The 26898-nt window shown below is 37.0% G+C and overlaps 1 protein-coding gene across 1 annotated transcript in view; it reads left to right on the top strand.

Moving 5' to 3' along the window:
* Positions 1 to 26898, top strand: part of CHRNA2 (cholinergic receptor nicotinic alpha 2 subunit) — a 403744-nt gene that overhangs the window by 266399 nt on the left and 110447 nt on the right. The window contains exon 5 of the mRNA XM_044062347.1: positions 6132 to 6241. Coding sequence (XP_043918282.1) covers positions 6132 to 6241 — 110 coding nt within the window. The remainder of the gene's footprint in view (positions 1 to 6131; positions 6242 to 26898) is intronic.

Here is a 26898-nt window from a genome sequence, read left to right as displayed (position 1 = left end):
AAAAAAAAGAGAAGCATATTCAGGTAATTGCACAGATTCATTTAGGGCTGAAATTATCTGTTATTCTGATTTATAGTTAAGTGAGAGGTCATATAGGGCCATCAGAAGTAAGGAAAAGTCCAGTGATCTACCCAGTTTTTATTCACCATCTAAGATATTGAACTATTCTGTATTTATAAAGTAATGCAGTCGCTGCTCTTACTTTTTTCTGTTAGGATTCCTTGCGTTTAATTCATTACTGAATGCTTATTGGCAAAAATGTAATTGTGGTGTGTGTGTGTGTGTGTGTGTGTGTGTGTGTGTGTGTGTGTGTGTGTGTGTGTGTGTGTGTGTGTGTGTGTGTGTGTGTGTGTGTGTGTGTGTGTATACGTCTATATATATATATATATATATATATATATATATATATGTGTGTGTGTGTGTGTGTGTGTGTGTGTATATATATATATATATATATATATATATATATATATATATATATACAGAGAGAGATAGATGTAGATAGATACGTCATTCATATGGTTGACATCTCATTTGGTCAACAATTTTGTGTGGATGTAAAAATGAGTGACTGCATAAATGCATGATTGCTCATTTGTGTGAATCCCATCTGGTTGAATTCTAGCTTAATATAGTAAATAGTGTAGGCCTTCAAGGTGTTTTAGAAAATGAATGTTTGACTGAAAAGGTGGACGTTGTAAAAATGCACAAGATCATGCATCATGTTATATCTGTTTGTGTGTATGTGTGAGTGTGTAGGGTTTGGGGTTAAAGTAAGGGTTAGTAAGTAGTGTTGTGTCAATTGTATATTGTGTGTATTCTGTGCTCTTTGCCATATGTAGTGGTACTAATAGAGAAAAGCCATGGTAGACTAGTCCATTCTAAGTTGCCAAAGCTTTATTAGCTGTAGACTTCTTCAGAAGGGCTGTTCTTGGTATCTTTAAAGAAATAGCTTCCCTTAATACAATCAAATTTACAACCTGTAGTTGTTATAAGTATGTCTCCAGACAACAAACCGGTTATGGTCGCCCCAGGCAAAGCACAGGCATGAGTTCAAAGACATTTATACTCTAATGTTAAGCTAACAGCTTCAGAATAGATAAAGGATCTCAAAAGGAACCTTTTCCATAAGAAGTAAGACTCCAGTTTCTTCTACTTATTTTTGGAGAGCTGTAAAACTTCATGATCATTGTTGCACCTGAACTGCAGTCCTCTTTCTAAAATTTGTAAGCTTAACTCTGGCAACTTAATTCAGTATTTTCAGCATGCTACCCTTAATACAAACTCCTAACCAGTTGCTCTCAGTTTTTCTGCATTACATTGTCTGTTTGCATTATTTCTGCTTAGGAAAGTAAGTATAATATATATGTAAAGAAAATACATACCAACAAGATACAACAAGGTTTAGTGTCTCATCCTCATACTTCAATGGAGAAGGCTTGTCTAAGAGCTTAATTGGGAAATTTGTGTTTCTCTGTCTGTCAAAAGCAGCTGCACAATCAACCACACCATCCTTTCTGATCTGTCATATAGGTTCACAGGTTTACAAGTACTTTCTAGGCAAATGAACTGTGAGAATGTTAACAAGCCTAGACTTACATTCCCATGGTGGTTTTTAGCCATTCTATTTTGCATTCTAATAACCTAGAGATGGGCTTAACAATGATATGTTGAGACATTTACATGTTTTCCCTATCCATGATGGACAGAGGTGCTAAACTAGGGGTCAGTTTGTGGTTACCCATCCAGTCATCCTAATTACACATGAAGAGAGTAAGAAAAACACTTTGCTTTATGTGGAATGGAATACTGCTTCATAGAAGTGATATTTTCTGTAATGCAAACCTATCACTCCAACATGTTCTATTTATTTAACAAAATATGAGATCCATTGAGCAAGTGTTTATGATACCACTGGACTTGCAAATGTGTAATATGGCTGTCAGAACAGGGTCTGTTGAAGCTGTATACAAAAGGGAGAGGTCACGTTGTAGTAGCCTGTATGATACTGAGAAGAGGGGTAAAGCTTTGAGACAGACTGAATAGGTTTTACCGTTTAGGCCCCTGTTTTTAGTGAGAAATCATTGTGGTTGTTCCAGTTGTGATAAGTGTTTGACATGTGCATTCTAAAATGAGCATTTTGCTCAGTGATCAGCCTAATGAGTGCTGAGTACAGTGGAACCATTACATCACTGGAGCTGGATGCAATACATTTAGCTATAAGCTGTGCAATGAAGAAGGACTTACAGCAATACATACATGGTGATCAAAGATCAGTTCATTGGCAACACAGGTTCCCAGATCTTTAACTAGGGGGATCCATTTTCAGTGGTGTGTAGGTTCCCAGATCTCTAACTAGGGGATCACTTTTCAGGGGTATGTTGTTCACAACAGAAACCATGCTTGTCAAAGGATATCATTACATACTACTTGGTATTTATTTTTCATCCATGGTTTGTCTCCAGCTATTTATTTGGAACAGCCCCTCACGGAAGATATCTGGGGAGGTTATGACTGCACCAAATTTGCACCAGATGGTTTAAGATCTACCCTTAAAACAGACAAGACAGTGTCAGATGAAACTATACTTACTTTGATCCTTGCTGAAAGCTGTTACCAAATTATCCTCAGTTCACCATGTTTGTAAGTCTCATATGGAACCACAGTGCCAAATAACCCTTAATTCAGTCTGCAAAAGACCACTTCTTTGTACAAATGACATAGTAGCCCATTCCAGTCTTCTATAGGCTAAGGTTTCCAGATATCTAACCCTAGGATCATGTGATCTGGGTATTAATAATTCTAATTTAGAAGTCACACACTTCTGTAGCAAAGGAGTTCTGACACTCTAGAACCCTAACTTTAAGAAATTCCTTCCTGTAAAGAAATCCTACAGAAATCATTGACTCCATAAAGTCAGGGTCATTCAGGCTAGCTCACCACAATTTGATGCTCAAGTTTCACAATGTGTCAAGAAAATAGCCACGGAACTAGCTACAAACCTATGAAAACCTTGGATTGTGTTTACTGAATATGGCTCTTTTCACCTCTGATTCCCAGATAACGTTTCTGAGCTCATTGCTCCTGCCCAGTGTTTTCTTTGGTACGTATGTCAGAGGAATCTCTTCTCCCACCTTACTGGTAAACTGGAGTCTATCATAAAGCAGCCAAATGTTTATCAGATTCTGACTCAGTGAGTTATCATTGTTGTTCATTAAGATCTAGTGAATGGCTAGTGCTTGTAAACATATTAAAAATGGGTACTTTTCCATTATCGGGGCAACAGTTATAAAATGCTAGCGCTCGCACAGCTGTAAGCGCTGAAGCGGTTGTTTCAAAAGTCTAAGAAACAAACATGAAGCACCTTTTTTACTGCCTTGTAACAACTCAAACTAAGAAAATGTAATTAAAAATGGGAGCACTGACTGGTCAAGCCGACAACTGTCAGGCTTGTCCTACACTAAATAATTTACGAGTATTTGCTTTGTTTACCCTGTTAAGGACTAAACTGCTGAACATGTCAGCCTGTGCATGCACAAAGTTAGATGTAACACAGATGCCAAGGCACAACAAAAGGGTGCAGAGTTGAAATCTATCTGCTGTCAACTGCAAGTTAATGGAAAATCAAATTTAACCCTGGCAGGCATTTTTTTTTTGAGAGAATATCAAGTCTGAAACTCAGATGTGTGCTTAGTGAAGCAGTTGTTTCAAAAGACAAAGACATACACATTAAGTAGCCTTTTTGGACTTGCTTGTAATGATGGACTAAGTGGCCGGAAGAAGCACCTGAGTCACAAGGAGGACGAGAGCAACTGTGCTTGATCCAAATGAGGTGTTGTAGTTAATCTCTGTCATAGCAGGTTGTTAAGAGTGGTGTTTGTGAAGATGATTAGTAGATTAATGTGAGTGATGGATGCATGACATGAACAGTGATGCAGGAGAGTGCTAGCTGATAGGGGTGGTGGCGTAACGAATAAAATCGAGAGTGGTGAAATTAAAGAAAAGGGGTAGCGATGTGCGTCATTTTGACAGCTACGGTACACAGTACTCAACTCTCTCTGATTTTTGGTTTAGAGTTTTGCTCTGTTCTGCCTAAAACTGGCGATTCTGAGAGAAAATGTTAGGGATTACACTTAATAGATTATTTCAGTACTTGGAGTTCTAGTTGTGCGAGCACTAACATTTTATAACTGTTGTCCCGATAACAGAAGAGTACCTAAAAATGTTTAATCTTGAGTGTCTTGTAACTTTTTCAGAACATGACTGTCTTCTAACTTCACAGCATGCATAGATATTCTCTATCAATCTTTTCAATGATATGCAATCTTCTGAACACCAATCATCAGACACCTCCCCTTCCTTCTCAGGTAGAAGGAAAAACTCATTTGATGATGGCAGGTATGCTATTTAATATATATGTGGCTAGTATCTGCAGTTCCCTTCCCACCATGGCAAGATCTTTAAATGCCACATATATGATCTTAAAAGACATGTAGCTTCCTGATGTACTACAAACCAGTCATACTAATGTACTGTAGTGATAACGTGGTGTGACTCATATTTTTGCCACTATTTTTTCACAGCATTTCTTTCTCTTCATCATTCTATCAGTCATCTGGGACTTTTATCATCATGTTTTAATCTTCATTTACTGACTGGTTTACATTGTGTTTCCCTTCTTCTTTACTTTTTTTTTTTTTTTTTTTTACAGTGGCCTCTTCTTATCTTCCTCACCTCACAGCTGCGCCCTCTCTTCATTGTTCGCCCCAGATAGCCTTCACTCTGTTTTCATCATCTTCCTGTCTTAGCTATTTACTCTCCATGTCTGCATTTCTGTAACTGTATTAACCCCCACTTCCTATTTTCATGCTAATGTATTTACTTCTCCATTTTATTTCTTGATTTTATTATTATCTAGGAATTCCAGCTCACTGCCAAGCTATTTTTAATTTAAGTTACATAGAGAAGCTTACCACAATTGTCCCTTTACCATGGTATTTGCTATTTTTTCTTTTGATCTGAATTACTTAACTTGCTTAAGGCATAGAGTATAACTTAGAGTTGCATATGGCTGCACTTATATAGTTTGTTTCTGTTATATGATAATTTCATACTGTTATTTCTTTGGTTCATGATAGCCTACTTGTGTATATTAATTCATTCCTGTGCCTTGTGGTTTATCAAGTTATAAAATCAAATGTATTTATTTATCATTTGTTAACCGTATTAGTCCAACTGAGCCAGTGGCCAGTTTTCAATGGAGACCCGAGGAGAAAAGCTCCAGTTATTACAAAGTTACATAAAGAAAAACATTTGACAATGAAGTTGTATGCAAACAATACAATAATGTGCTTTACATGAGAACATTAGAAATTTACAAACGTCTTGAGAATGAAGTTTACATAAACATTACAATAATGTGCATAACATGCAGTATAAAAGATAGATTTTTTTTTAATCAACAAAAAGAGAAAGCGATGCTAATCAGATAGACACTTGCAATAGGTGGGTGTTAAAAGTATGAGAGGTAGTAAGGTGGTAAGGTGGGATTTAAGTGGGATCATTGCAGTCACAGGTGTTGACATTTAGGAGAAAAGTTTTATGTTTGTATTTAAAGAGATTTTTGTTAGAAATTATTTGGATGTTAACGGGGAGTTTGTTCCATGCCTGGGAAATACTATATTTGTAAAGAAGTTTACCAATGTTTTTGTTTGGTTTATAGGTGTCCAGAAGGAGACTCAAATGCAATTAATAATGCAAATGACTCAAATGCAATTAATAATGCAAATGACTTTTTGTTTGACAAATAAGCTTAGTATTATAGAGTTTTTCTCAAATGGCTCCCACTGAAAACAGACTCAGTTCTAGTCAGATGTCCCTATGATCAAAACCAAAGTAAACCAGTAGAGAGTGTATATGGGAATCAGATGTATATTGTTTTGCTAAGATTTGTTTATTGATTGAGATGTAAGCAAAGTGCTTGCTAACTGCTTTTTGCCTTCATTGCTCTTTATCATTTATGTCCTTATATTTCTAAAAAAATGGACATTCCAGTGAATTTAATTTGCTGGAAGGATCTTGATGTAATCACCCTTCCTTATATCTTTAACAGTTTTCTATTGTACTGATAGGAATGGAATGATTACAAACTACGCTGGAATCCTGCAGACTTTGATAATGTCACATCCATCAGAGTCCCTTCTGAAATGATCTGGATTCCTGACATTGTTCTCTACAACAAGTAAGGATCACAGAAACTATTTCTATCTTATTTTTTTTTTTATGTGTTCACATCATTTTGAAGAAAATTACCCATACGTCTCTCAGTGTGATTTATTTGTGATGTAGATTTTATAACTGAAATTTTAATTTCATGTCCAGAGATGAAGGGCATTATTCATAGACATTTACAGAAATGCATTTAGGCTATCTGCAATGTCTGTAAATGAGTGCAGGAGAGCTGCAATTCATAGAGGCTGTTTAAGCAAATGTGCAATGATAACAAATGAACCTATGCAAATGTGCTAATAATGAGAAGCAAATGAGGAATGACGTAACTCAGCATCTGTTAAGGAAGTATTCTCTACAACATTTGTGATTCATTATGAAATTTTCCCTCTTGTTTGCACTGTTCACCGATACATTATATAAAGGGAAGCCTCGCCAAGTGTATCAGAGTTGTAGTCAGATAATGCTGTCACTTGCTGCTGGTTTTATTTCCACATGTGAGTTGCTTGTTGTGCCAGGGGCAAAACTGTTTGTGCCTAGCAGTACTTACTGGTGAAGAAGACAAATATATAAGCAAAGGATAACTCATAACTTTGGCAATCAATAAATCCTTGATAGGTTCAGCGAGGACAGAGACATTATAAGGATCTTAGTCAGTATGTTTGACCCCCCCAATCGGGGCACTGCAGGTATGTGTGGACTTTCTTTCCCTGTGGCCACTAAGGTATGTATAGCCCTCACTATCCTTGCCACAAGAACCTTCCAGAGACAGATTAGGAACATGTTGAGTTTTTCACAGGCTTTTGCCTCTAGGATACTATGGCAGTTCCTGAATATACTTTTGGCACATGTGGATCAGTATATCTATTTCCCAGTGTCACTTCAGGACTGAGCCAGGAGTATGAGTGCCTTTTATGGGGTGGCACATTTTGCTGAGGTACTCGGTGCAATTGATTGCACCCATGTTGCAATTAGGTCCCCTTCTTGTCTACAGGTGGAGCATTACCACAATAAGAAGGGTTGCCATTGCATCAGTTGCCAGGTAGTGTCTAATGCACAACAGTGTATCACCAATGTGTCTACCCACATGACAGTGCATCACCAATGTGTCTACCCTTGCATCACAAGGTCATGTACATGATGAACAACCATGAACCTCTATTACAGTATCTCCAAACCCAGAGGAACCCCTTGAGGATGATAGCAGACATTCAGATGTAACATTTTCCACTCAGAGCCAAGTGCAAGAATTTGTTATAGCTACCCCAGAAACATTTAAAACATTGGCTGCTCAAGTAAAAATGTGCCATGACATTGTTGGGGCTGAGAGCACTGCCACAGAGGGTCAGCTGGAAATTTATTTGTACATGACCTTGTGATGCACTGTTAATTCCCACAGAGTTACCAACATGTTGTGGGTTCTGAGATCCTGTCATTAAACTTGGGGACCACATCCCACTTTCCTCAGACTGCATCATAAATGTAACTATGTTATTATCATCATCATCAAAGCCCATCTTACTACTGATATTATCCAGATTTATTGGTGTAGTGGAACTGTTTATTTCTGATGCTGACCCTGTGAAAAATTATTTGACACAATTACTAATAATTAAATAGCATACACTACTGTATGCTTATAAAGGGGTGAGTGGGACACTTACTATGCACACTGGCTTCAGCGCCATCCTGTGCTCATGTACAAGGTTCACCTATTAATAATTATGTGTTTAATGTGACCATTCCTTGCCAGCATTAAATTCTCTATATAAATATTTGTTACTGTTTTTACACTGACCTTTATTTGCAGAGGAGTCCTGTTACAGACATTGTTAATACCCACCAGTGTCCACACTGCTTCTAATTATTCCTGTGACACCATCTTCTGTGTCATAGTCATTCCCAAGAAAGGACAGAGGGAATTCCTCATCTGGTTTAATTGAATAATTGTTGTTACCACCCCACCCCCATAATGGTACAGGAAATTGCATTCTACCTGGCTTTGCTTCGAGCACATCCTACCATATCATTTGCCACCATCTTGCACTGTGCTAATGTTTGATTTCTGCCACATACTGCATCAGTGCTGAGAAATACTTCATTCCAGGTCTTGGTCATCTTGGCTTGTTTGGGTCCCCCTTTACCAAGCAGAAGTTTCCCATATGTCCTAAGGGCTGCCATGAGTCACACAGTGAAAACTTTTTGATGTAATGAGCTTTTAAACTACAAAACACTGGCCAAGCATGCCTGCCAGCCTCATAGAAAATGTTAGCTAACACAAACCACATAATTAGATGCAGCTATCTAAATCTAGCCAAGTAAAATTAGATATATTACTTGCAGTGCATTCAGATCCGCGGTGGTGGTGCTGCAGTAGCATTGTCGCCTCACAGTAAGATGCTGACCGGTTCGACTCTCAGCTAGAGCATCCTCTGCGTGGAGACATGCATGAATGGGCGTACCTTCATTGAAGGTTGTGCGTCAGGGCTGGCAACTCGGCATATAAAAATCAACTGCCAATCATTAGCGGACCGGAGTTCCACTGTGGCGACCCCTAACCGGGAAAAGCCGAAAGACACAACAACAACTTGCAGTGCATTCAGGTTATGAAAGCAATCAGTTTTATGACAAAATGTATCCTTCGCCTACCCTCTACCATTGTCATGTGTTCATAATACTGCCATTTCTTATTCATCGCTGTCACTCAGAAATCTCCCGGTACACACACATGCATGTTGATATCTTTACCACTGCAGAACTTCACAATTAAATGCCTGTATTTATACCATGTATGCACAGTCACTAAATGGTACCAAAGTAATGATTATGTTCAGTGATCAGATATCATTTCTACTGCTTCTGTATTGAAATACCACTTCTAATTTACACAGAAATCCATCAATCACTTCTTGTCATCAGAATTTACAAATTATATTTGTAAAAGTAATATTTCTTAACTTTAACTCAATGATTCCTCTCATTTTTAACTGTGTCTTATTAAATTGTAATGTATTTTTAAATATTCTTATTTTAAAAAGTCTACAGCATCCTAAGACATTTGCCACCTACCGCAGGTACTGGTAAATTAACATATCGACGTTCAACTATTCTGCATAAATTCAGGGCCATTTGCACATGTTTTATGCAAATGAGGCCTGTTTTCATCTATCTCTATAAATCATAGTAATATGTTAATGTATACAGCAATGTACATGCATACATTGGTCTTAGAGGATCATGAGCATGTGCCCAGACTGATATGAACACTATGCGGAGAGCTCCGCTGTACACGACACTCCTCAGTAGTCCCAAGCCTGCTGTGGTAATATGTGAATGGCCCTAGACAAACCTAAATTAGATATAGTTAAAAAGAGAGGATGGTGTCATCTGAATGACAGTGTTCACCAATATGAAGTGTAATCCCTGCCAATCTAACATCATCTGTCACACCTTAGCACCCCAAACTCATGAGTTCCTATAATTTGTAAATAACACACATAGTAATAGTTATCTCTTCACCCACCCCCCCCCCCAAAAAAAATGATGCTGTGTTACAGGAGACATTGGCTTTCAGGTTGAATTCCCCTAAAAATGTACATTATGCAATGACTAGCAGCAGTAGCAATTGTAAATCATATGCACAACTATTCAATATATTTCAGTTTTTAACCAGCATGTAAGTGAAAGGTGCTTGGTTTCCATTAAAAAAATAATTGTAAGTGGCAAAGAATTTTTGGTTAAACTAAACATGTCAATAATATCAATACCTGGTATAATGTCCCTTCTAGTTAATTGGGTATGGTTAAGGTAAAGTCACAACCCTTAGGGAGTGGTTCTGAACCTGTGAAATACAGCCTTGGCCATACTTTCTTCATTCTGGTACTGGCATTTTGCATCATGGCATCACCTGTTAAGACACAAGGCCAAGCTCCAATCTGGTCAGACAAAGAATCCCTTTTCATGCACTAGCTTCTCAATAATTCACATCAGGCTAAGACTGAGGCATGCACATGTGGTACCTCTTAGAAGAAAATTGACATTTGGCAGGAGTTGGGTGACCACGCCATCACCATTACGATGATTTGCAGAAGTGTAGGGCTGACCAGCTGACCAAATGGGTAGGTCAGGTAGCAGAGAAAAGGCCAGAGCTCAATAGTAAATAGAAGACTTTGTTTCTTTATGTTCACTATTTCATTTAGTATAAAAACTTTGCATAAGTAAAGATATTTGCTGAAAAAGATATGTGTAACTGCAAGTATCTGTATTGATGTTATGAAAATCAAAGGAAATCATAAACATGTGTGTACACATAAATGTATCTTTTGATAAAAAGATATAAGTTAACATAATTTTCTTAACAAATGCAAATGTGACGTATGTTTACTAAAATAATGGACTAAAATAAAATAACCCTACACTACACTGCAAATACACTACTATCTATCCACTTACCTTAACCCAGACCCTAACCTTAAGGTCCGTCACTATCGTACACTCACCTCACTCGTGCCCTAAACCTAACACACTTAACCCGCCCCTAACCCCAAATTCTCACTATCGCACACTCACCTCACCCACGCCATAAACCTAACTCACTTAACCCACCCCTAACCCCAAATTCTCACTACCGCTCACTCACCTGCACCCTAACCCTAACTCACCCAACCCGCGCCCTAACCCGAACGTCTGCACAATCACACACTTACCTTAACCCAATCCATAACTTTCCACCGCATCGCTGAAAACAGTGAAGCCACAACAATGGCCAACCAAATTCTTTCCCTAGGAAAGAATTCAGTTTTGTGCAGCTTAGCTGTTTTCAGCGTTCGCGCTTTTGGGTTCGATATTAGATCATTCAAAATTCTGCTGTTTCAATGATCTAATATAGACCCGTATAAACTGACATACTACTTAAATTACATAAAGCCAGTTTTGTGTAAGCCATAGAAATACTACTATATAGCTGCTTAACACAGATGTTTGTTCCAAAGTATTGTAATTGCACATAGAACATGGCTGAAGTCTCCGTCACTCACCACACCCTAGTCAGATTAGAGGTTGGAGGGGGGTGGGGGTTGCTATGCCAAGTGAATGACCAGGCCAAACTTTACTGAGAAATGAGTACTTGTTTTGTTTCCACATTATCTATCAAACCAGACATATTTGTACAGCAAAGGAAATTGACAAACTATGTTTCATGATTCCTAGCTCACAAAAAAAAAACAAAAAAACTCAACCATCTGAATTTCACCAATGTCAAGCACTTTTGTTCTTTGAACTTTTATGGGATAAATTTCCAAGGCTTTGTTAAACAAAAGTTATCATCAAAATGAGAAACAACAAATGATAAACTCTTAATATATAGCTGTTGCAGCATAACCACATACAATTCCTCCTTAGGAACACAGAAAGGGTAGCTTTATTGTTGGTCAACTGTCCTCAAAGATTTTTTGTAATGATAGGTACCTTTCTCTACTGAACTGCTTTCTTCAGGTAGGGTCTTGTAATGGTAAATCATAACATTTGGGTAGAATTATAAGCAGCATAGAAACATGAAAATTACTAGGTAAGAGACTACAGGAATTATAAAATTCCTAGCTATATGGACCTTTAAGTAGACACTGTTAAACATTCTTGCCACCCTTTTCAATTACTTAGAAAATTACTTAGTAATGTTTTTCTTCTAAATTGATCAGGGTTGTACATGATAACTATAATGTAAATTTTGTCTACCCATCCAGTCATCAAGACTAGGTTTAAAGAGGGCAGAGCCTAGATGGCCAACTGAGAACAGTGAATTTTGAGAGCTCCATAAACTAGTATAATAATATACGAAAATTTTATTATTTTTCAAGTTTAAAACATCAGAAATCTATAGATTAACTACTAAACTACATAAATATCAATTTTGGTGGAGATATACAAACATTTTCCTGTCAAGTAACTTGGAGATATATTGAGTCACTGAATATGAACAACTCAAGGAATTCTCATCCAGATGCTGCTTTGAAAAAAGAACTGCAATTGATGACATCTACCTTACAGGAACTATCTTTGAAGATGGATGGCTTTAAAAAAACCTCAAATTAAATTCTCAAAAACAGACTGATACTCTTAAAGAACTATTACAGCAACACCATACAAAAATAACAAATACAGAGACTTCTCTAAATGACACTGAAGGGAGACTCAAAGAGAAAGAATTCCAAAAAGTATTTCTACTTAAACAGAATACATGGCTGCTTAACAAACTAGATGACTTAGAAAACAGGGAAAGGAGAAACAATATAAGGTTCTCCGGTCTGCATGAAAACACTGAAGGAAAATACATTGTTTCATTCTTAACAACCTGGATTCCTGAATTTTTAGACTTGAAAGAGGGACTTTCATTTGGAATTGAAAGGGCATATAGAGCACTGAGGAAACCTGCTTCTAACTCAACAAATACTCCACCTATGTCCGTAGTTATAATTTTTTTTTCATTTCTGGACAAGGAACTAATATTAAACTCTGCTTGCAGAAACTCTCCTTTAAAATACAATCAAAGCCTGATAAGGTTTGACAATGATTATTCTTCCAGAATGCTAGAAGAAAGGAAAAAAGTCTGGCCAATAATAAAACTGTTGAAACAAAACAACATTAAAGCACAGCTGGCCTTTCCAGCCAAGATAAAAATACATTTTGCCAATGAGATGAGAACCTTTAATCACTTAGAAGAAGCTACTATATTAATCAAAAACAGCAACATAGTGTCTGTCCCAGAAGAAATGGAATGGATGGCCCCTACTCTTAAAAGAATAAAAGAAACAACTCCTTGGACTGATGCTAGAAAGAAGAAACAAAAAAAATAATGATTCCAAGATAGCTGTCCCAAAAAATAACTCTTACAACTACATCTCTCAAAGTATCAACTGATATGGTACATCACTTGTCATCTGTTTTTTATTAAAAAGGAGGGTTTCTTAAACAACTGAGAAACAGTAATGATTTATTCAGAATGTTCAGAGAGTCAAATAATTCTTCAAAAACAAAGGTAGGTCAAGATGGATTACTATTTACATTATCCCCAGGATTCATGAAGCTTGCGCCAGGCGCCGAAGTAGCGTCGGTGATCTAACACCAAATATGGCTGCCGAGCGATTCAGGTAAGAGCTGTTTCCATGTGCACCACCAACGTATGGCAGAGCTGCACAGCTCCCAGCACATGTATGCTAATTACCCCATGTCCAGCAGTGTAGCATGCAAATGAAGGTATATAGCGATTCATGAACTGGGGCAGGCGAAGCGTAAGCATGTAGAAATGTAAACCAAAAAAAATGGTTTACATTTTGTCAAACATAAAATTGGAGCCATGAAAGCGGACCAAACTTACGTATTATAATGTTAATATATGCCAGTGGCTAAATATATAGCCAATGGCATAAAACAACATGCACAACATATAAAAAATAACATTTAATGTCATGGCCACACCAACACAAAGTAAAACCGCAGTGCATCTGTGCGTAAACGGGATCACAAGGAAAATATATTTAGATGTCATAAAACTGCAATGTAACACAATTCATGATATCCCCAAAATAGTCATTGGCACGCATGCTGCACCAGAACCATGGCGCAAGGGTTGCTAAGGGTCTGTGACAGTGTTCCATGCGATAACGAGGAATTAGCAGTCAATGCCATGCAAATGAGTCAAGTAATATTGAATTGCAAATGCCCCGCCAACGTAAGGATGTACCACATGGCATAGCGGTACAACACTGAGGAGTGGCCTGGAGGTAAACATGACATCAAGAGAGGGGTGCGCCACCATAGCTGTAAGCACATTGGATCATTGCTAATCCATGTTGCATGTTGCTAAGCAAAGCCTCAGGATAGGGGTGTGGAAGTAGCCATAGCTTTGCTTAGCTGAGAGCACACAAGGTAACCGAAAGTTCATGTGAACGTGGATGAAAACGGGCACGAAACCCGGTAAATGGCTGTGCGCGGAGCGCACCACAGCTGAAACAGGAAGGATACAGGAAGACAATAAGGAAATGCTGCAGCATGGTAATTGGAGTACAAATGAGTAATTAACACCTAGAAACTCACAGTGGGCCATAGATAACAGCTAACAAGGCTGCTAGCTGCTACCTGCAGAACAGGAAAGGGGAGGTGCCGTACAGCAAAGAAAAGAGAACTGTCACAGCAGAACAAAGCAAACTTGCAGTAGATCAGCTACATAACACATTTCCCAACACAATCCTGGGTTGTAAAAGTACAAAACAAGAAAGGTGGTAGCTGGATGCATGCCTGACAATGGAAGGGGAATCTGGTTGAAAATTGAAGTAAAGGGCAATAGATAAATAACGGCAGCCAAGCATAAGTCAACACCAAAGGCCCCACAATAGCAGTACCTGCTGTAAAACCAATAATTAAGATACCCTGCAGTTGGAATAGCACAAACACACCCAATTACACCAGCATCATCCATTGCACAATAGTATAAGGTGTGAAAGCCCCACACACACACTTGTGTATTCCCAGACACTCTGCACCATTGGTGTATACAGACGTGGAACTTTTAATATGTACATGTTAGGGGCCACCATAGCTTAGATTCACCAGCATGTGTTGGAGACTGACGGTGGTGTGGAGGATGATGCTGACAACCATCCCAGGCACCGGAGGAGGAGAAGAGTGTTCAGACCCAGGGTAACCTACTAGGGCTACATGATCTGGAGATAGTAGAGTGTTACAGGGTGGACAGGGACATCATACAGCAACTTGTTGAGCTGTGCCGGCCACGCCTCAAAGCGAGAAGTAACAGAGGGGAACTCATCCCAGTGGACATGAAGGTATGTGTAAGCTTGAGAATACTAGCCACGGGTACCTTCCAAAGGCCAACTGGGATATCATGGGGATCTCACAGGCATCAGCATCCAGGGTAATCCACCAGTTCCTGGATGCCATGTTACCACATGCCAATGAGCACATATACTTCCCCCAAATGCAGGAATATGCAATATGCATCTCTTCCACCATGTGGCAGACTACCCGGAGGTACTGGGTGCAATAGACTACACGCACATACACATCAAGTCACCACCCAGTGAGCAGGGTAGGCGCTACATAAACTGCAAGGGATTCCCCTCCATCAACTGCCAGGTTGTGTCCAATGCCCAGGGCATTTTCATGGATGTGTGTGCTGGCAGCTCTGGAAGCTATCATGACTCCCACATCTGGCATGCCTCACAGCTGTATCAGGTATTTGCCAGGAGGGACATCCCATTTGGCCACTTGGTGGGGGATGCTGGCTATGCACTGGAACCATGGATGATGACTCCCATCAGAAATGCACACAGCCATAATGAGGCACACAAAGAAACCAGAATCATCATAGAGCGCATGTTTGAGATGCTTAAATCATGGTTCCGTTGTTTGGACATATCTGGTGGAGCCTTGCAGTACTCTCCAAGAACGTGTGTCCACATCTTCATAGTATGTGCCACGCTACACAATATGATCCTGTGAAAACAGCTGCAGCAGGGACAGAATGGTGAAGGCCCTCACAGCCCACCACCATTGCCAAGGGACCCACAGGCACAGGGGGACTTAGACCACAAACACCCTGTGCTAGCCCCAGTAGGCAGATGGAGGCATGCCCACTATGCCCATGCCTTGGCAAAGAGGGAACATATAGCACAACACTGACAGTGTAGGCACTCATGGACTGACACCCTTCTCCACCTGCACACACAGCAAACAAGGATGGCACACACACACACACCACCACCTGTAAATTGTCATGTATAGGTGGTCTACTGTGTGCATCATACATAGGTAGCCCTCAACTATTGTACACACAACCGCTATTGGCACAAGGTAAGTCAATACCTGAACAGTAAATTAAGCTGTCAGCATGTGTCCATACTGTATGTACAGGTTCATAGATACATAGGTAGGTACATGCCCAACTACCGAGGCCACTCATAAGCATAGGCAAAATGTGTCTGCTGTTGCCACCCCATCAATTAACTAACTGTCCCTCTGCTGAGCAGACCCAATTGCGGGATCCCTGGGGTGTAGCCACTGTTCACCACCCACTCTGCAAGGATTCCCTGGAGTGTTAGTGAGGGGTTTTGTATAATGTAATCAGGGATGTAGTTCCAAATAATGGGGAGTATCCCTGACAGGAATCTTCACAGATGTTTACATGTTACATAGTATACCTTAAACACAACTTGCATATATAGGTAATTCTCCATTGAATAATAAACATGTGGAACACACAACCGTTGAAATGTGCGTTAATCACCCTTGCACTACCAGTGCCTGCTCTAAGAGGTAAGATATCACTGCCAGGATTAGAACATGCAGCCATGTACACATTCATCACAATAACATACCACTAAGCTACCTGAGATGTACCAATGGCAGTCGTGTATACTGGGTATGTTGATAATACCAGAAGGAGGAATGGTGTTGAAAGCCTATGAGAGATCTAGGTAGGCTGTGTGGACCTCCTTACCTTCATCTAATGCCTTGGTAACTGTCTCTAAGAAGTCCACCAGGTTTAGGAGACATGGTCCGCCCTTAACAATGCCAAACAGGGAGGGGTCAAAGGTTTGGAGGTACCCAATGTCTCTGTGACTGTGATCCATGATGTGCACCATAGCCTTGCAAACCAGGCTAGTCAGGCCTATAGGGAAATAGGTCCCATGGTCCATTGTGGTGCCACCTTTGTGGAGTGGGATAACTGTTGCTGTGTGACATTCAGGGGGCACTATGCCTGATGTGAGGCTATTATTGAACATGGTGCATAGGTGGGGAGACAGTACATTCTGAAGTTCATGTAAAACGCAGCCTGGGATGTTGTCCGGTCCCATGGATGCTGTGATATTGCCTTTAGAGTGTGCAGCTTTGAGAGGGAGGGGGGAAAGGTAGCACTGAACCTATCTGCCAGGATGTTGCCAATATCAGTTGTTTTTGTAATGTTCTTGCCTTTGTGCTGTAACTCAGGGCAGATCTGGTTGTTGACATCGAGATATGTGACATAGCTATAGAATGCTTTGTGGTTGTTGTTGGTATTATTGGTGTTTTAGTTTTCATAGCTAGCTTTGGAGGATCTTATAAGGGATCTCACCTTCTTACTGAGGCTGACCAATACTCAATGAAAACTATGAGACAGTTCATCTGATATGACATTCTTTACTCTGCATACGAAGTAGACATCTAGTATAACAATGAAAGATATACACAAATAACAAAGCTGTACTTCAGCTTACCACATCAAATCTGTAAGAATCAAAGTCTCCCATATAAAAGAAGTCCTAGTCTTTATAGTTTCTTTTCTGTCTGCATCAGCAGTTTAGAGAATTTGCCAGAATAATAAGTCTTTCCTTTGAAGCTGGTTTGCTGACAGTTTGTTTTCCATATCTCAAACATTCTGTTCCTGAAGAATAACTCCTCGGCCTTGCTCTTATCTTGCACATTCTGTTGACAAAACACAGCTGCATACAAGAGTTCATCTTGACATTCTTGTAGATAGAGAATTTCACAAACTGCATAGTTTATAAAGATAAAATATTTTACTTCTGACTTCTAATAACAATGAATGCCAAGCTATATCTTTTTGCCAAGCGTTCCAACTAAGTGCACTGTACTACACTGAAAAGCAGAGTATTTATTTTGCATTTTCAGAAAACTCCACTGAAAGCCATTTTTAACCTGTATGTTACAGTAAAAGCAGAACATTTAAATTTCTCTTATAGATTATATTAATAAAGAAACACTCATAATTTGCTTAGATATAGAGAAAGCCTTTGATTCCCTAAATTGGGACTATTTATTCAAAATCCTAATGCTATTTGAATTTCCTGCATCCTTTGTTCATCTCCTAAAGAATATATATATATATATATATATATATATATATATATATATATATATATATATATATATATATATGATTTAGTGTATGTCAAGTTAGGCCCTTTTATCTCTGAATTTATACATATAACAAAAGACACTAAAAAAGGATGTCCCATGTCACCAACTCTATTTGCTCTGGCTATGGAAATATTGGCAGATTCAATTCCTAACAATATAAAAATGAAAGGAATGGATGTTTATAAACAATACAATTCTAAAGTAATGCTATTTGCTGATGACATATTACTAACATTAAAAAAAAGCAAAACTACCAAATGAGAATCAGAAGCACATAAAACATAAAATATTAGTAAAGAAAATGTGCCAAAGGCTAGAAGGTACTTCTAAACACTTTAATGAATAAAACTGGTAAGCACTTTCATAAAAACTTCTTCAGACCATGTCAAATTACACAATTTAGTTGTTAAATACACATTTAAAAAAGAAGCAGCCAATAAATATGCAGCTCACAAACACATGATGAAAAAACAATTAAGGCCTCCTGTTCTTCAATTTAGGTTTTAAAGAAATCTTGTCAATTAGTCCAAAAGCTTTATCAGCTTGCAAATGTAGTATTCAAAACAGTTTACAGCTTTCCATAAAATTAATAATATCACCAAGTTTACCATTTATTGACCATCTCAATAACTTTAAAATTAAAGTTATGTGTAATATCAGTGTCTTTAATATGCCTAGCCAGAGAGTTATTAACATTAGAATTCCTGATATCCCTCAAATGCTCCCTCATTCTTTCAAATAGCATCCTATTTGTTTTGCCTATGTAAAATTTTTTGCAAATATTACACTATGCCAACTAAACAATTTATTGTCCTGCAAGTCGCATGAAATTTGAAATTATGTATAGCACCAGTATAAGGATGAACAAAGCTATTGTGTGTATCAATTAAATGACAAAAATTGCAGGAGCACAAGGAAAAGTCCCCTGTATATTACTGCTATTACTAGTTGTAGGGCTCTTGTAACATAGTAGCCTTTTCAGGGCCTTTTTATTCCTGAATGAAAAAGTTGGTTCTCTTCCTATTACAGCATTAATTATACTATCCGATGTCAAAACATGCCAGTTCTTTTTTATAGTGTCACAAATTATCTTAATATTACTGGAGTATGTTAAATTTACCCTTGGTGCTTTATAGCTGGTAGCTGATCCAGATACTTCATTCCTATAGTTAGTATCTGAAAAGTAAGGGGAGGTTCTACTGCCCCTGAGTACTTTAGCCTCATTGATACCTTTTTCTCCTTTGCTGTTCCTATATCCCCTTGCTAATAATTCATCTCCTAGTACTCCCAGATCTGTTATAAATCTGTCTTCCTTATTGTTCAGGTGAAAAAGTCTCATTGCTTGACCCTTAATGATGTTTTTAAAAATATGTGGGGGGGTGTAGACTATTTCTATGTAACATATGGTTTTTCTGACAGTCTTTCCTATAACGACTGGTAATAATGTTACCAGAAGCATCTTTCTCTAGCTGTATATCCAAATAGTCTATCTGTTGTGTAGAGTAACTGCAAGTAAATTTAAGAAAGTTTGTAGTACCATGTAAGTACTCTAAAAAGCGCATAAAGTCTTCTATAGTTCCCTCCCATAACATAAAAACATCGTCTACAAAATGTTTGTAGAACTTAATATGATCCAGAAAACTATTACTGGTTAGGACACATGTCTTTTCCCACTGTGCCAACACCATATAGCATAGCTGTTGGCACAGGGGGTGCCCATGGCCACTCCGATCTTCTGCCTGTAATAACAATTATCAAAGGTAAAGACATTATTATCCAAGACTATAAATAGACATATTAAATCTATCTGTTTTAGATCATATGTTCCATCATCTAACAAAAACTTTTTAACAAATTCCAAACCACTTTCATTTGGTATCACTGTGAACAAAGAACATATGTCTAATGTTACAAAAATAAAATTAGCACATGAATCCACCCTAGAGCAATAATCAAATAATTGAGACAAAAAATGTCTAGAGTCATTAAGGACCACCAAATAGTTATCTAATATTGGTTCCACATAGCTGGAAATCATTTCAGTTGTCCACCCCCATCCTGAGACAATCGGTCTCTGGGGCAGATTGGATAAGCTTTTATGTACTTTAGGTAATGTATAAAAACTTTGCTTTTTTAAATCTGTATTTAACAACTAAATTGTGTAATTTGACATGGTCTGAAGAAGTTTATATAAAAATGCTTACCAGTTTTATTCATTAAAGTGTTTAGAAGTACCTTCTACCCTTTGGCACAGTGCTTACTAACATTACTAACATTATCTAATACAAAAGTGACAGAAGAATTTGATATATTAATTGACAAATTTCACATGACTTTAGGAGGACTCCATTTCAATAAATCAAAATCAAAATTTTTATTTTTAAATAAAAAAATAGACCTGCAGGGGGAATCACATCACAGGGAAACAAGACTCTACCATAAAATATCAAGGAATTGAATTATGCAAAGATAATAATGAATTAGTCTCAAAAAACTACAATAATATCATCAATACAATTAAAATCTCAGTGGAAAAATGGAACAAAATAATATTAATATTTAAAGATAGACTACAGTTAATAAAAATAGTTTTACTGCCCAAGATCCTATATATAGCCTTGGCAATACAACTGTTACCAGAAATGAATATGCTTAAAGAAATAAATTCATGCCTAATAAAACTGTTATGGTTTCCCAAAAGAAACAGAATAGCTTTAATACATAATATCAGACCATGGAAACAGAGAAGATTAAACTTTCCTGATATAGAAACATATATTAAAGCATCAATATCCAAAACAATCTCAGATTGGCTAAGTCCAAATTACTCTGCAAATTGTCAAGAATTACTAACTGTAATATCAATAAATGAATTTCATTTACAAAAAAAAAAAAAATTCAAATAATAGATACAAACAATTTGCCATGGCACATATTATGTATTACTATGCAATATAACATAACTAAATCCACTAAAACTCGTATTATTAATTATTACATTGACTCATTTAGGAAAATTATTAATACAAATATAGATTTAAAAATGTGGTTTGATCTTTTAACACCATTTATAGTCACAAAGAACTTTCCACATAAAATATATAGAGCAATTATTAATTCCTGGGAGCATAAAGGATTTGTTTGTTGGCTCCAATGTATCAAAGAACTAAAGGTTTTAGATATGCAAGTAATAAAAACAACATACAAAATTCCACAACAGGACTGGCTAACTTTACAGATTATTCTGTCATATTCACAAGATTTAAGTAGAATTATTACCAATTCTTCATTTAAAGAAATACCTAAATTTACGGAATACATATATGAAATCATATATAATGACTTGGACATGGGAAACAGTATTTCAAAATTTTACAAAATATTGATAAACTATAAAGCAACACCCAGAACCTCATATTGGAAATATATAACAAAAGGACACTTATTACAGTTAACTGAAGATATTAACATAAATATCTTATTATCGATGAAATATACATCCTTTGCACAATACTGGAAAGTTTTTAATTGGAAATGCTTGCACAGAGCATTCTCAACCCCAGATAGAATCAATAAAATTAACTCTTCCATAAAAGGAATATGTTGGAAATGTGAGCAAGTACACAATGCAGATTGGCTCTACATTTTCTTCAATTGTGTTAAAATTAAGCCATTTTGAAATAGTATTAATAACTTTCTACAAGCTTTATTTAATGAATCATTTTATTTAACTAAAGCTCTTATATTATTAAATGTGAACAAAGGTCCTCATTTGAATAGGTCAAACATGTACCTAATATGGACTACACTTGCAATTTCAAGGAAGTGTATAACAAGAAGATAAGAACACAAACACAATACCAACTTTGGAAGATGTCTACAGCCTACTGAAGACCACATCATTATTGGAAATTAAAATTAAAGAACTAAGAATGTATCCAAAGCCATTTATCAACAACCCTTGGGGAAACATCTTATCATCGATTGACACTATACAATAATTGGTCAGACACTCTGATAATGGATTGGACATACTTATAAAGTAACTGTGTACAATAAGATATGTTATAGTGTCAGGCTAATATAAATAGTGTACATAGTTATTTAAGATGTTATGTAAGAAAAATAAAAATATTTTTGAGAAAAAAAAGACTAGGTTTAAAGGTAACAAAAGATATACTTTGTTTGAGCTATAGTGGCAGCTTATCCAATAGACTAGGAATAAATTGAGTTAGGAACCTATCCCTCCAGTGAGTTTTGTGCATTTATTAATACAGACTTAATTTTCAATTTGCAGCCTTTTTTTGGGGGGGAGGGGTTACCAAAACAAATGAGCTGCTGAAGTTGTTTTTGATCTACTGAAATGTAACATAACAGTGCCTTGGAAAGGTTTGTTGCAATGATCATAACAAAAGGCAAGTCAGTAGATCAGCTACATTGATAGATTTGATTTATTGACAGACTGTCCTTTCTTTTGTTTTGAAAGAGTCAAAAAGTTTATCTTTTTTCCTGAAGTGATATACCCTTTTGGTGTAATAACTGAAACTCCTCAGGAGATGTTCAAAACCAATAATTTTGGGTCCTAGAACTATCAAAATATGGTGCAGCTGGAAAAGGATTATGAGACCTCAGTGTAATTCTATTCAATGATTTTTGCATGGAAGCCTCTTTGTACACTCCTACTACTTACATGTAGTGCTTCTGAGGTCACTGTATCTGACAGTAATGGGAATACTCCAAGTTACTGCACCCTCAGACTTGATATATATTAGCACTAATCCATGACTGGGTGTGGATAATGCAGGATCACAGATATAAGTTTGATCATGAGGGCAAAGCCTGAGTGACTAAACAAATCCATCCATGGAAATCCAGCATTACCCCCCCCCCCACACACACACACACACACACACACACACACACACACACAGGAGTGGATTATTGCTATTATACAATTACATTATTTAACAAAAATTTCTTCCATTTTTAAAATATCACTGTTTAAAGGGAGTACTCTTCCACTGGTAGTCTGAGGCATTTAGGGTTTGTACTATGCATATACCAAGTCTGTAAATGATTGCACAGTACATTGCTGTCTCAGCCTTTTCTAAGGTTCTGAGGAGTCTGCATGGTTCATGCGGCATATCTTTCAACTATCTAGATTTTCATGCAATATCCAGATGTTTGCTTCATATTGTTATTGTGTTCTTCATAAAAGTTTTGTATTTCTGGAAATATATTGATGACTGAAGTTACCAAACAATGAAGTTTCTGATTGTGAGAGGTTGATACCCAAGTTGTGGAGTCACATATAGGGGAGTTCTGGTTAATGAAAGACATACCTTTTTTTAAATATATTGTGTTATTCTGCTGCATGGAACAATTTATTGGCATGGGAAAGTGTTTTTTGGATAGTCTAAATTATGTTTATATGGAGAAAACTTTACTGAACAAGTAAAACATCACAAAACTAGACAACCATAATTAGATACATAACAATAGAAAATCAGAATTCAAACAATGGATAAACCATTACTATCACGTATTAGATTAACAGGAATGCAAAATATTATAGGACATGAAGCTCACACAAATCACTATAAAAGTGAACTTGGTATGGGTGCCTTAACACCATTTCAAAAAACCTAATACATTTAACATTCAATTAAGAGAGATAAACTGGCAGGGAATTAGGCAATGCTGCTGATTATAATTATCAGAATCCCTGGAGCTGTGGGAGAGGGGGGTAGACCCTGTAGCAAAGTGATTGCATCTTCAACTATCCACATACTTCAGCAGGAGTCAGCTTTTGGGGGTGGGTGGGTTCCAGTGTGAGGCTATACATGCCCAAAAAGAAAATGAAAGCTGAAAAGGCAGTCTAATAAAAACGTTTCCTCATGCCGTAAGGGAAAAGTCAATGATTTTGAGACAAGCTGAAGTAGTAAAGGAGAATGAGATCCGAAAAGAATCTTTTTAGAAATGACGGTTAGAGAATAGATTATTTGAGTTTGCTAATCCAGTTTAATTTTTTTTTTGTGGAGTTATAGATGGCATATGACCTCATGTTCCTACATACCCTGTGGGACTATGGGGTATGGGAACCATTGATTCATTCAATCCACTTTTTGCATGAATACATTTATTGTTGTGTCTTCGTTTTTCTTACTGCATTGAATCGCTATTTATTTCTCTGGGTTGCTTGATACATACTTTAATATTGTTATCAAAATCTGTTGGTCTTAGCACCCTGATATAATTTATATTTTATTTCTTTTGAAGACTTTTCTGGCAGATAGCAGTATATTGAACCAAATGTCAGACATTTTGTTTTTATAAACAGGAGTAAGAGAGATATTTAAGTACAATTTAAAAACAGCCAAAGAGTATGTTGAATATCCTGAATAATGACTATTTTTGTCAATCCATTTGAATTATGTCACTAGTAATTTTATGTATAATTTTTTTCTTAGCAATTCTTTATTAATGGTGAATAATTTAGCATTTCTTCATAACAGTCTTCTTCCATAGCAGTTTTATGAAAATATCTTTCACAGTTTTTGTTTTGTAATCCTTTGCTGTTATATATAGCAACTGGAATGAGGGGTTGCTGGCAAAGGGAAACTGTTAAAACTCTTCTGTTCTCTGTTCTTGACAAAAAATGAATTTCTGATAGCCATTATAAAAGACAGCATGGTGTTGGTTGTCTCTATAACATTAGTTTGAGGTGTTATGAATATAAGCTTTGTCATCTGAAAAACTGTGACCTATTCAGAATCGTATTTTCTAGAATACAGTTTTACTTCAATCACACTACTTAATGTCCAGACACCTTTTAAGTCCAGGGCCTAGTAGTGTTTCTGTAGGACTACAGCATTCATACTTAAAATTTGAATTATCATGTTCCACTATAGATTGTTGAGTTGAGCACTGGAACCCAGGCAATCTGAATTGCTGAAACCCAACACTTGAAAGAAGCAATGCTGAATAACTTGTGTTTCTTACAAGGGGGAAAGCTCCCCTGCATCCCTGATGTCGGAGGCAAGCTCTTCGCCCCAAACTTTTATATAGCAATGCCATGGTACCACCAAAAAAGGGAAAAATTTCCCAAAGAAGCATTCTGACAAGCACAATTAGAAATCTTACCAACAATGATTTCCTGTGGGAAACAGTGTCTGTCATTCGCTCCTTGGTATCTTGTCCCTTGGGCAACTAATGTTTGAGACATCAGACTTCATCCACCTGTATAACATCCAAAGCATCATTTATTGCACCCATCAGACTCACCAGTTCAATATGACAGAAAGCTGTACTAAGTGTTCCATGAGACCCTTCATAAATGTTCTTAGGCAAACTCCATACCTAATGTTATGTCTGATTCACTTCATTTCACATATTTTTGTCATTTTGCTGTGAAGTTACCAAAGTGTAGCTTGTACTTATAAATGGTTTAGTGCCATTCAGACTTGATATATGCCCATTGGTAATAGCAGTGTGTTCATTACAACATGAATCACTGAATTCAGTTTTGGTGAACATATTTGGTTGATGAAATATTCCCTGCAATACTGAAAATTGTTTCCATTTCTTTTTTAATAATTATGATGCAGCAAATTACATTTTATGAGTATCATTTTTGAAAACTATGATGTTCAAATAAAGGAGTAATTATTGTACCTATACAAAAACATTACTTTAGCTGTAGACATCAGATACTTATGGAGTTACACTCAAGTTTCCAAAATGCACGTGATCTTGCCATATTCTGATTACATATTAATTTACATATGTTCTGATCTAAAATGAGGTATCGGTGTTGTCAATACTAACATTAGAAGGAGGATATATAAGTAGAGGGGGAAAGCTGAAAGTGCACTGACTACATGGGTGGTATAGCTGGACAACATGTAGATTTATATAGTAAAGTGAATTCAGCAGTAATTTTTAGAACAAAATGTTTGAACCAATTGTGTGTTTAATTGAACTGTACATTTTCATTTATTCAAACAAGTATGAGCTTAACAAGTGCACAATGAAGTTATGTCCTTAAATATATATCCATTATATTCAAACCGAAAAAGAAAACATATAATGGACTACAAAGCAATTGCTCTTGGGGGTAGGGTGTTGAATTTTTATGAAGATGAACTTGTGGGAAGATTAAATGACTTTTAAAGATTGGTCAGTATAATATAAAATGTTTTTATTTACAGAGATATCTGCAAATAATTGCAACAAATGTACTAAGTGTATTGTAAGTTTTGAAGCCACAAGGGCCTTCAGCAGGGCTGTTGGAGACTGGGTAACTGTAGGTCTGAGGAATCAGTAACTGCATATGGGTATGTGCTCACATGGGCACTCATTCACATGGGCGTGCATGCATTCATGTGGGCATGCATGCACTCATATGGATAATATAGAATTATTTCTCATTTTGCCATTGTAGTATGTAATGTAATGTACTATAGCAATGAAATGTACTAGAACCAGGACAGCCCCATATTATTAAAAAAACTGTGATAAGGAAAAGGGGATGTAAGCCAGCTAAGTTTCTGTGCTTTGGGGTGAAGTCATGCAGCGAGCATTTTAAATAATAAGCATCAAAAAGGATGATGTGCCAACATGAGAGCATAGCTAAACAGATGGTCTGATGCTGTGAGGAATGGCCTGCACCAGGTAACCAAGAGAATTAATACTGAAACATGCTCAGACCTTACAAACATGAGCAACAAAGCAGATGGT

The sequence above is a fragment of the Protopterus annectens genome, chromosome 2.part1, assembly GCF_019279795.1.
Source record: "Protopterus annectens isolate FY-2018-M chromosome 2.part1, PAN1.0, whole genome shotgun sequence".
Classification (NCBI taxonomy): Eukaryota; Metazoa; Chordata; order Ceratodontiformes; family Protopteridae; genus Protopterus; species Protopterus annectens.
Note: the sequence above shows the minus strand (reverse complement) of the source record. Positions and strands in the feature narration are given on the sequence as shown.